This window comes from Seriola dumerili, unplaced genomic scaffold (genome assembly GCF_002260705.1).
Source record: "Seriola dumerili isolate Sdu_G_001 unplaced genomic scaffold, Sdu_1.0 BDQW01000134.1, whole genome shotgun sequence".
NCBI classification, from domain to species: Eukaryota; Metazoa; Chordata; class Actinopteri; order Carangiformes; family Carangidae; genus Seriola; species Seriola dumerili.
In genome coordinates this window covers 1,942,340-1,955,480 of record NW_019174389.1, presented here as the reverse complement: position 1 = coordinate 1,955,480, position 13,141 = coordinate 1,942,340, and the positions used below count along the sequence as shown (strand labels likewise).

General features: G+C 42.2%; 1 protein-coding gene across 1 annotated transcript in view; it reads right to left on the bottom strand.

The window, feature by feature from the left end:
* The window catches only part of fndc3a (fibronectin type III domain containing 3A), a 47,427-nt gene that overhangs the window by 22,378 nt on the left and 11,908 nt on the right, over positions 1-13,141 (bottom strand). Inside the window, exon 3 of the mRNA XM_022748899.1 lies at positions 9,781-9,856. Coding sequence (XP_022604620.1) covers positions 9,781-9,856 — 76 coding nt within the window. The remainder of the gene's footprint in view (positions 1-9,780; positions 9,857-13,141) is intronic.

Below are 13,141 nucleotides of genomic sequence, written 5' to 3'. Positions count from 1 at the left end.
ATTGATATATGGGCAACTGCCAGTTTGTTATGTACACCGAGCTAAAACTAAAGCAGTCTCAATTGCCCTGCATTAAATGGCGCCGCTGAAGGTTATAAAAGTGAGTTATTGTTGAAACTTTGAAGTGTTGATTCCTTCTTTATGATCTTTCTGGAGGTTGACATTTGTCGCACTGTTGTACTGTATTGTGTCCAAATATAAAACCTCATTTAATATTTTGTCTACCCCATTTTTATTGAAGGTGGACTAAATATTAGAAACACCTCTCAGTGTCACATAGTTCCATTCACAGCGCCATAAACTACAAGCTTCAAAATGATCATATAGTTGAATCAACACCCTCCTAAAACAGTTTCTTTATAACCTTCATGAAGGGAGGATTTATTGAAGCGCTGGTGGATTAGACTGCATTCGTTTTCTCTCGGTGTAATAAACTAACAACTGAGTGCACACCTCAACACAGAATGACTCTGGGCCCAAAATTTACTGCTGGACGCAACAGCTCAAAACAGAGACAAGCTATGTTTACAAGGCGATATAGCTACAGGTGGATATGTAGTTAAAAGTCGTGGTGCACTGCACTGAAAAAGTTCTTTAAATGCTTTAATGTTATCAAGTGCTGCGGAAAAATATTGTATGTTACGGCCTTATCCCACTGGCCCAATGTACCACGCTATAACCATGCCATGACCGTATGGTTCGACAGCGGCCTCACAACAGGGTGTGAGTATCTTGACTGACAATACTGTAGGGCTAAATGATGATAGTTTCCACTCTCAGCCAAGTCATCTTGTTTTGCCACATTATGCTTTTGGTATTTTTGTACCTTGTGTAATTTTAGAGTATCTGTAGTTTGCAGATTTCTTCCACTCTTGCTTTCCTGTTCTTGCTTTCAGCCGCCACACTGTTTTCTGATCTGTTCGCCTACATCCTTTTGAAGCTGTACCAACTGTGTTAAAGTTCCTCTCCAGACATGTTTTAAACTATGTGAAAATATTCTGCTATGATTAATATTTTGTTTAACATGCTTTTCCAACATAAAAAAAAAAAAAAAAAAAGGAAAACTGGAGCTGAAGGCATATCCACGCTTACTTCACCATTGAGAAATCTCGATCAGACCTTGTGCCCTGCTCACCAACGCTGCCTGCGCTAGGTTGACCGTCAGACACAGATTCAGATGAGAAGTCTGTTGTGACCAAAATCGGGAGACTAGGAGATGTATCAGAACAGTTAGCGTGGTTAGCATTTTTCATGTTGTTTGTTAGCTCGCAACTGGCAGTGGCTGACACAGTGTTGGTGGTTGTGCTAATGCAAACTCTCGCTCTCTACACTGACAGGGTTTCAGGTTTATTTGGTTAGGTTTATGTCTGCTGTTTAATATTTAAATTTCCACCAGTCAATCCTTCCTGTAACTCCTTCACAATAAAATCCTAATTGAAGATCTTATTGTGAAGGAGCTATGGGAAATACAGTAGTATTAGTCTCCCAGGTAGGCATCAAATGCTATTATTCAAGCTGCTGCTCATTTCATGGCTCCGTGCAGGTATCACAACCACACTGTTGATGCCATTATGGTTTCACTTGATGTTCTGTGATTACAATGTAATGTATTTGTATTAGCATCAACATAATAAAATCAATCATCTCAGAAACATAAATGTTAACAGGGATCAGGTTGGGACAGGTTTGGATTAGATATTAAAACTGGATTACATTTCAAACAAATAAAAACAACGTGCACATTTCAAAATAAATTAGCCAAGCAGTTATTTGTCAAAACTTCATCATCATAGCACTAGTTACTGTCTACTGTGGGCTACAAGATGCACTTTTCTTCAGACTTAATAATTGTTCCAATCTAATGCCAGACAGTCCCACAATGTATTACTTTCCATTGGTGTAAAAAATCATTGGGAACATACTGCTTTAGTCTACCTGCTAATAAACTTCACTGGACAAGACAGATAGCAGGTAGGCCTCATATACTGAAAGCAAAAGGGCAAAGAGCCAGCGGAGTGATAGGAAGTGAGTCATTTCCCGACCTGGCTGTGAATTTCCCTACCTTTTTGTTCCTCGCGCATCGTGTATGTGAGGACAAAAATCTCAATCCAGGGAGCATGGGAAAGCTCAGTGTGAATGAAAGCAGTCACCCTGGCTCAGCTCCCATTGATTTCAGATTACTATATCATTTGAGTGGGAGTTCAAAGTGTGCAGTGTTAACTCCACTCACTTTCAAGACTGATGAATTATTTCATGCTTTATGCCAGGTGCTGCTGTGCACCTGCGCGATGACTGATGAAGGCAACTCCAGTTAGTGCCGCTGCTGCTGACTAACAGGAGATCTAATGAATCACATTAGCGGTCTATATGTCATTGTTTGCCCGTTTAGAGTGAAGGGCTTTGTGTGCACCGACTTGGGAGAGCGTACGGGAGAGGAGGACCAGCAGAAAGCACAGGGTGAGGGAGGTAGGGTGAGGGAGCCACACACATCTAAGGCAGTGAGAAAGAGAGAGAGGAGAGGGGGGGACACCCACTCTTTTACATCAGACTGACGCACGAGTGCTGACAGAGATCAGATAGAAAAGGCCACATCCCCCTCCCCTCCCCTGAGTCAACTGGAGCATTGGTTGTGCTGACGTGGCTGTGGAGTACCAGCCTTCAGGAGGAAGCAGCCACGGGAAAAACATCAGTCCTCCTCCACAAAACGGCAGGCTGCCACCGGGCCAAGAATAGCCACAAACAAGCTGCCCATTCTGGCTGTGTAAACAGAGGCCAGGCAACACTTTGGGAGCACCATCATCTCCTGTCAACATCACATAACCCGTATTCACCTCCCTGCTTCCTGTGGCAGGCCGACAGGATCTTAACCGGTGCAGCTCATTCTGAGTCAGGGGGGGGGGGTAACTATTTAGGTTGGGTGAAAAAGCAGAGGGAGAGACTTATCAAAGGCCAGGCCGCATGTCAACACACGTACATTCACAGATGCGCAAGGGGTGGTAAAGGCCACTTTGAACACCAACCTGTTTCCTCTGAAAATGGATAGGAGATCATAACAAAGAAACTCAAGTGGGACTTCACACAGGTCTTCTAAGGCTCACCGCAAACAGAGGAAACTTGGCAGACGTGGCTCTGAAATAACGGCAACAATCCAAGCAAACTGTCAGGTTTAATCGGATGTACAAATGAACCCTCAATTAGATCCGGAGAATAAAAAAAAAAGCAGAGATGACAAGCGAGCTAGAGGCTGGCTGGGTTAAAGCAAGGGTGTAAAAAAAATAAAAAAAATAAAGAGAGGGCAAGCGCGAGACAGGTAGAAGGAGACAGTGTGGTTTCATATGGGAGCTCTCAATAAGCTCTCAATGGCAACATGATTAACTGTGAGCCTATAAAGATGGAGCAGGCTTGATTATTAATCACAGTTAATAAATTGTCTTTCTCCACAAATAAAGAGGATGAGCAAGGGAAGGCAAGCAGATTCATTGACATAAGTTAATAATTACAACCAAGCAAGGGAAAGAGGCTAAACACTGAACTGTCAATGAAAAAAAGAAAAAAAAGAAGCAGAATTAAACCTTGATTTTTAGTGATGACACTTTGGCAAATGTTTTTGTTTTTTTGCATGGCATGGCACATTTTCCAGCACACAGGAAAGATCTTCCATCAATTAACAGGGTAGTAATTTGCAATGATTTGCAATTAGTAGATTACGGAACCAGGGCCAGGCTGCCACTCCACAAACATGCCTGTTAGCTTCCAAACACCACCCATCCAGGCAGATAGAGGAAGGGAGGCAAGAGGGAAAAAAAGAGGGAAAAGGGCTGTTTCTGTTGATCGGCGCGCAAACCAGAGCCAGAGGGAGGAAGCTGTACAGTAAACAATGCAACGATTTAATTAGAACAGCTTTTTTTTTTTCTTTTTTTCTTTTTTTTTTAGGCGTTAGCAAACTTTATCTCACTTCCTGATATTTCAAGGCATCCGCATGGATCCGCAACCCCACCGGCATGAGTGATGTTTACAGGGGGGGGGGAATCAGTAACCTTCATGGCTGTGCTTATTACAGAACATCACACGCTGCTGCTGCTGCTGCTGCTGCTGCTGCTGCTGCTGCTGCTCTCAGCCAGACAAACCCAGAACAAGAGAGGGGCCATGACCACAGGGGCCGGATTTTTTTTCTTTTCAATAATGAATTATTTGGCTCCGTTCAGGAAATGATGATTCCACTCTAAAACCACTGTCTCCTCCTGTTACAAGAAGCTAACCTCACAAACCCAGTGTTGTTGATAATTCAACAAAGACAAAAAAAACAGCTGAGTGGACATGAAATCACCCTTCCCTGAACATCCCACCCCTGACTGAACTTAGAAAAGAAAAGGAAACAAGAGGTTTGTTGGAACACCCCTCCCTCACATCATCTTCTATCATCCTCTGTAGCCTTTCTCCCTCTCCCCTTGGTATCAACGCAGCGATGGGAGAATGAGTCACAAGCTCAGTCATTCTCAGAGCTACTCACTGCAGAAGCTGTGAATGAACCGCGCCTGTGTGTGCGTCCACGCTCGCATGTTTGTGTACATGTCCTGCGAGTTAGGGTGGGGGTGGGGGAGGGGCTGCGAGTATAAAAATAGCGTGCTAATGTGGTTAATGTGTCTGATGTTTGCAGCCCAATTATGCGAACCATATGTGATGGGCTTTGTTTGGGAAAAGGTGCTGAGGGGTGAGGAAACATGCAGCCATACCACTACGGTGCACATGGTTTTAATCCTAATGGATACGATCACACGAGCCCATGCAATTTTATATGCTGTATTCCAGGCTAAAATAATGGAGTGACCACTGGAAGCACAATGCCTGTGCCACTAGTCCCCCAATGCAAGCCTACTCTTCCATGATGGCTACGAGTCCTTGCTGCCCCCTCACCAGCTATTGTGTAAAATAAATAAACAGAGGGGTGGGAAGTGAGAACAGGGAGGAGGAGGGACGGGGTATCAAAGAAGATCATGAGTGACAGGATGAGTAAAGGAGGGATGTGGTTCTGGGGAGATGATCTGATATATTTTCTATTGATATTCACTAACTTTACCAACAACCATTTAGCTAACCCTAACTGTCTGTAAGTGATAACCAGATATGAGTCATTTAGAGATCATACCATTTATCCAAAAGACAATTCTGGTACAAAAGGTTTCAGGTAGGGGTGATTTTGCATCTTAAATGTAGGTCAGTTGAGAGTTGTGATGTAGATATTTCCAGTACTGATACGGCACTGTCCCCACATCCCCCCTTACTTCCAAAGGCAGCAGAACAGTCAAGTAAAACTGCTTGGGTTGGGGCCTGCATGTGTTCAACCATGTTGAACTTTCAAAAACCGACAATGACACCAAGACTGGCCACTGGAGAGACTGGAGCTGAGAAAGACCTCTTTTCTTAATTTATTACAAGAACCATTTGTGGTGAGTGCTATAATATGAACACCTTCCTGGAGAGACTGTCTGAAGATGTGTTATTCCCATATTTAAACAATATTCATCTCCCACCTCTCTATGAGAGCAAGCATTTCACCTTGCCTTCCAGTATGGCCATACAGATCAGGTATATACAAGTATTGCCTTCCAGTGTAGTTGGACAAAATAAAGTATGATCTACTTCTTTCTGAGCAACGGTTTTAAGCAGTTCAACTTGATGACACCACTTGCACTGTTTTCACTCTGTCAGTGAGTGCTTCCTAAAAGTACATTCCAGGGGAATTTCTCTTAGATTATACTAGTGTATTGACAATACGGACACTCCCTCACCATAGTGTCAGATGAGATGCTCAACAGTGCACATCCTGGCTGCTCAGTTTCAGACACAGGGGATGTGACAGCCTCAAGTCCCTCTGATAGAAAACACAGAGAACACATCTGCAGCACCATCAGGAATGACGCGAGGTGTTTCACAGCTATGGCATCAGAGATAAGGGACAAGTAGACACATGGGCCGGCTGACCAACCAGTGTCTCATAGAGAGAAAAGGGAGAGGACAAAGGCAACATGGCTACAAACTGAGCCAGGTGTATGCAGGCACATACTGACGTGCAAACACACACACACACACACACACACACACACACACACTCACTCACTCACTCACTCACTCACTCACCCTCTCTTTAGCTCCCTGTTGTGATGCCAGAATGGCTGTCTTGGCTTTTGTGGGAGCAGGCACATCTCTATCAGGCTCAATAAGCCCAGCTGAACTAGACCGTGCTTTCAGCCATCAAGCACAGACTGAATCATCCAAAGTGATGTGAATCACCGACAGACTAAGTCAGATAAAGAAGTGGATCTAATCAACCCAATGGTCCTGATGCCGACTTACATCATCAGTCACCTGGTCTATCGCTCGGTGCCAGAGATACAGCCTTCAAATCTGCAGTGGCAGACACTGAGAAAGGCCGACCCTGGGATCTCTGGGGGTTCTGGTTGTCGCTATGATGGCATGTCCACTCGCATACAGAACTGCCCTCATGGCGAGGACGATAGTGAGCAGGAAGATGCTGAATGGCCACTCTAATTAGCCGCCCTCTCTAAAAGCCCCTCCTCCAAGGCAAATGCCCTCTATAAACTGCATTTTTTTAAGAATGCCTGTTTGTATTAAACAAACTGTCATGCGCTAACACGCAGCAATTACGCACATCCAGCTGCTAAAAATACATGACTGAATACACAAATCGGTGTGGGATGGAAAAAACACATGTAAACCAGATCATCCTGGCTTTGGAAGTGTCACGCTGTCCCTGTCAGTACGTACTGGGGTTAGAGCTGAAAGCAGGAATATGCACAACAGAAACTTAAGAGAACAGGCATAGTCTGTTGTTATGAGCACACAACAAATAAAACCAACCAACCGTATACGCATACATGCATGCAGTCCCGCATGCAAAAAAACACACACACACAATCTTCTTCCTCCCTCCTTGCACCGCAAGCGGTGAGTCATCCCTCTATTCACGTCACAGAGAGATGAGCGCACCCTGTGACAGGCCAGTTAGTAGCAGTCACACTGATCTATGTGGCACCTCTCAGCTCTTTGTTTCTCCTCTGATGGAGAGTCTATGTATGCTCGCTCCCTATTAGGAAGGTTTACTCAGCTCATAATGGGGGGCCGGTGTGGGAGCTCAGTCAGACAGGAGTGGGGAGAAGAGTCTCTGCGTGAGCAAACTGTATGATCCTGCCTGGGCAACATCACTTTATATCACTGCTTTCTCACACACACTTTCTCCTTTGTCATCTAAACCTGGATGCCTGAGGCCTATTGCACAGGCCCATTGTCCCATTGTTATTCATATACGTCACAAGTCGTAGTCAAAGGCAACAGACAAGAAAATACCTTTCAACAGTGAGACATTGAGCACTAGTCTATACATGGGTCATTAGATTTATGCTACGATGTAGAGCGCCTGCCTGCTGTGGCCGGTAGTAAACATCCACTCACAAAGCTTTATCATGCTGACACCTTTTATTTTTCTTTATCAAATTAAATTGAAAATTTAAGAGAAAAAAAAAAATAAATAAATAAAAGAAAGAGCGGCTGTGAGCTCACAGAAATGTCAATACACGGAGGGGTGTCCGTGGAGCAAGCCAAAACAAAGCAAATCATTTTCAGATCAATGTTTTCCCCCGGGCAACTGCATTTTATCATAATCGTTTACAATTATGGGCCCACAGCTCTGCCTCCTACAACTACTCCAGCTGTCTTCCGTTCACAATGTCAGCGACGTGTTGGAGCCAGACTTCATTGTTGCTGTCACAAAGCCAACGCAATCGCAAACAATTGAGGAAAAGGAAATGACAAGCCATCAGGACAAATAAGAATGTGTAACACATCCTACTCCAACACTGCCGTTTTGCCCTTGCTCCTCTACCGACACACTGCGATTATACCATATGTTTATTTTACATTATGATAGTCTGTCGGTGCGTAGTTCATTTTATCAGCTGTCAAATTAAACAGGAAGACAGAGGAGGGCAAAAATGACTGGGTTTTTTTGATTACTAGAAAGACAGTACAGAAAAGAAATGTAAGAGTGACACATTCTGTTCTTGTGGAAGTGTTGTAAGAAAAACTGATAAACATCGCAGTTACTGTTACTGGGGTTTGTCAACATGTTCTAGTCCGTTGTTATCCCTTGAATGCATCAGCTACAACTAATTTTGTTAAAGCATACATGTGACACATTCTCCCTAGCTTTCCTGTTCTCTATGGGCTGGAACCATAAAATGCAATTATGTCATTGAACAACCAGGAAGCTATGAGACCATCCTGTAGTCATTTCTGTAAAAAAAACACGTCAGAGTACATCCTGGCCAACCCCCCTCTCCTTTCTCACTGCACACACTGAAAAAAGCTGAATGAATTTGGGTGAATGAAATAAAAGGGGCTAAACAAAAATCTAGCTCTGCTCATCACATTCTGCTTAGACATGTTAAAATCTTACGCTTGCTACCATGATCAGACTTATTTACATTAAATTTCCTGTCAGATGCAAGAACCTTTACCAGACTCGTGGTTAGATGACAATCTTTGAGAGGCTGTGAGTAACTTGAACTTAAAAAAGCTTCCGGATTCATCATAATCGCTTATACAGGCACAGACAGTCTAAGCTCTCATTTGAATTTTGTTGTCTTTTACAGGCAAGTCAATTTTAGAGGGAGAAAAAAAAATGACATGTTCATTAGCATTTTATTAATCAGCAAACCAGTAATGTCTAGTAAAAAGCTCTTCTCCAGCTATGGTTTGTGCTTTTGAAGTTTATGGAAATGTTTCTTTACATACAATCTCTTTGTATTCTTACAGATGCTCTTACAGACGACCAAATTATCTTTTCCAAACCAATGACTCCCAGCAGGATTATAGTTAACATCTGTTATTTCAGTTTTTCTTTTACATGTGTGAAGAGCTGCCTGATGTTTTGCATAACAGTACAACAATTTATTACACTGAAAATCAGTTTGATAATCTCTTTATGTGATTTTGCATTTTTCGTTATTTGCATAATATTGTGATATACATCAGTATTAGGAAAATGTTATTCATATCGTGACACTCCTTTAAACTGCATTACCCATTTGCTGTATAAATTAATATAGACAAGTCTCATAGCTTTCCATCGATGTCAGGGTACAAGTAGAAGATTAAGCATGTGAAATGAGCCATACATTACTGGGGACTTTCGGCAGCGGTGTAGCCAAGAATCCATTTGTCTGGCCGTCACAATGGCCTAAAACTCACACAGTGAGAATGTGTGCATGTCTGCTCTCACTGAAGCACTCTCCACTTTGAATATATTGTTATTCATTTTCACCGTCTTCACTTTTAGGAAATGCCCTTGAATGAAGCTAGATAAAACCATTTCATTCATCTTGTTGCTTTTGGAATTAGTCCGTATAGAAACCATATGCTTGGATATGGTTTAACTGTATAAAAACATATGCTAGTAGTATATAACTGACTGAATGCCCTTGTAAAACATGTGTGGAAAGGGTGTACTCTAAAAACTGATTCATAAATGTGATTATATAAACTATATTGCTGCAAGGGAGAAATTTTAAATCTTTTCTTTTAAAAATCTTTTCTTCTTGCATGAATGGGTTAATGAATGAACACAGGTCCAAGTACATCTATATACATTATATGCATTATAAAATTCATATTTCGTGCTTTTGTTTTACAACTGGATTATTAGACAACATGCACCCAAATCCACAGTCACACTGAAAAGTTACACATGAGCAGCTCTCTCACCTGTGATACACTGAAACTGACCATCCTCTCGTCGAATAGTGAAGGCCTCACCTGGGTTTACCTGCACCAGGATTACCTGTGGAGACACAAAGGGGCGTTTCATTTGACGGTCACAGTTAAATTTTACATTCGCTCTACAGCAACTAGCTCATTAAAACCGAAGCCAAAGCCCGAACCCTTTTGTACATGGACAACTTTTTGTACAAGTCGCTCTGTGATATACACACTCAGGATCTTGTAAGATTTCTATAAATTTTCTTCCACGGCTCATTCAGTGATATTCCTGTGAAAAACACAATGGTCTTAACACTAGCAGCGTTTGGTGTTACACTGATGGAGTTTGGTGTTAACACTGACAATACAGTCCCATGGAAATCATAGTAGTAAATATTTAAATCCTGCAAAGCCTGAAATGCAGGTGACACTGGCAGAGGCAGGTACCTGCCTGCTTACAATATATGCAGCAAACAAAAAAAAAAAAATCTTCACCTTTAACTTCATACTTCATACCAATTGTTTTCTGGACAAAAATCCATCAAGAGTAATCAACTGAGAGCAAAAGACTGGGAGGGGGGCGGAGGTGGTGGCAAGCCTTTCTCTAGTGTGGACTGTGGTCTTCAGTTTATCCCGGGGGATAAACAGGTATTAAATTGCAAAAGAAAAATACATTTTTCAACAGATTAATTTTCTCATATCGAAGGCAAAATGTAAAGACCAATAACCGCTGCCATACCTGGATAATTGAATCCATGGATATTGGAGTACACACGTGTGTGAGAGGGGGTGTTTAATGTAACACACACAATCAATACACAAGCTCTTATTCTCCCCAGCTCTTATCAACTTTCACTGCCAGTTCCAAGCCAAACAATCCCGAGTATCTCAGACTGATTGATAAGAAGAGGTATAGTAGAGTAAACACAGTTTCATTTTTTCAGTAAATATATATTATCAGTTCCTCATGGTCGTACAAATCCTATTACAGAGTTTGTGAATGACTTAAAATGCACCAATAACTGGAACAGGATGACAACGAAAAAACTATCAGTTTAGTATGTAACCCCTGCTTGCAGCTAATCATTGTTAAGGATTTAACAAAATAAAACAAAAAAAAAAACTCTTAAACTTAAACCCATGAAATTATGGTTTTGTTGTCATACATGACAATATATTCATAACAGGTGCACATTTTCAATTTATTCTGATGAAATGGTTGGAATTTTTATGTGTGCTCGATAACTTCTTAAGTCTGTGTTCCTGCAATGGAAATTTACCTTTTTTTCCCCCCAAAAGTGGTAGTTTACGAAAGTCATTTTCAAAAACAAGAATAACCTTAGATTTCAGGAAGGTTCGACAGATGTTGCAGATGAAATAAGTAAAAATCTAGGCAGCAAAGAATGTGATTGTTATCTAAACCTTACTTTAACAGAGTGAAAAATAAAAATAAAAAATAAAAATTAGCATCTATGTTTGAAAGTACTGATTGCGTTAGTATTTCAAATTAAAATGTGCTGAAGAATTTCAACCCATTCCTGTTATTATGTGGAGAAACAGCTGTCCTCCTCTTTAGTTATCAGGCTTTACATGAATGTTTTAAGCTTTAACCATTAACTTAACAATTCTAAACTATTTTTGTCTCACACCATTCACAGACTTCACCATGACTGATGGAAATATCAGGTACACACTGCTACCCTGCACTGAGTCATGCTTCTTCTGTCGTTAAAACAGACGTGAGCATCAGAATTGAAGATGAAGAAGCCTTGCAAGAAGAAAAAAAAAAAAAAAGTGCATTTTTGCTCAAGAAACAAACTTTTCAATCCATTTTAATGTCATCTGATGACTAATAAATAAATGAAAAATAATGATTAACTGAACTGAAGACGTATTTTCTTTTTCCATTCACTTAATCAAAAGGTCTGATTATGTTAATAAAAAAATCAAGACAGCCGGTAACTTCACCCTCCAATTCATCATTCTCTTAACCTTATCCTTATCAACGCCACAACAACAACAATAACAACAACAACAACAACACACACACACACACACACACACACACACACACACAACTAGGTTTTTGTTGCCCGGCACTGTGTGTGGGCACCAGTTACCTCACTCTTGTGGAAGTCGCTGTCATAGAATCTACACTCCCCTGGCAAAGGGCTTTGGCTATGGTTCTCTTCAAGCACAGAAATCATCAGCACCTCCATCTCTGACTCTGTTCCCATTCATGTGCTCAGCAGGGAGAGGAAAGAGCCCTTTGACTGCCACACACAGAATCTCATATGTTCATACACACCCACACGAGCAGCGTCAGCAGCAAGTGTGGATGGTGGCAGTGGTGGTGGTGAGGGGTGGGTGGGAGTAGGAGACTCGGGGCAGGAGGGAGGGCAGAGGGGAGGGTGGGTGTGCAGGAGGCCGCCAAACGGGAGGAAATCTTGAGATTTGAATCAAAGTCTAGGCACTTCACAGTCGGGTGCATGTATACGTTTGTTGTCCAACCCCCTTCTGTGTGAAGAAAAACAGCCCACCTCTTTTTTAATTCAATCTTTACATTGGAAGCTACATTTGAAATCTACACCGTGACATTCACTGCATGTTAATGAAAACAAAAAATAGGAAGGAAATTTTGCTCGCAAAAGATCCGACTGCTACTTACTGTTGCCCGCATTGCTTTTTCTCATTCAGGCGTCGCTATTCACGCAGTCACAGAGAAAGGAAAAGATGCTCAAGGGTCTACCAGACCCTCCACCACTTCACCCAACCCTCATGAGAAATCACATGACCTGCGACACTAACACATCTGGCTGATCTGATCCTTTACACCCTTCTCCACTTCCATCAAACTCCTGCACAAAAAAAAAAAAAAAAAAAAAAAAAAAAAAAAAAAAATCCAGGAGCAAACTGGTAAGAGGCGTGGAGTGCAGCGGGAGCTATGCAAGCAGATGGGGCTGAGTCTCTTGCGCTGGATGTAGCCGTCACAGAAAGTGTGGCGTGAATCTCATGTTTGCTTCGCCTGGTTCAGCCTCATCTGCTCCATAGCGGCACTCTCTGCAGCAGGCGGCTCGTTCACTCTATCCTCTGGCTCCAGTGCAGCCTCCCTACCGTCAGTATCCACAGCAACCCCTTCAACAAATAAGCCACAGCGATGTCCGCGCCAAACCTTCAGAGAAGGGACTGAAACCTTATCAGCAGTGGCCACTCTCCGGAAAAGGAGGCGGGCGAAACCCAAGAAAACAGGACCAAAAATGAGAAAAGGACTTTGGATGATGCCTCAGTTTGCTATTCAGTTTCCTCCTTGCCTCTGCCACTGACTGTGTGCCGGCTCAGTTAATGCCTGCTGTGCTCCTTAATATGG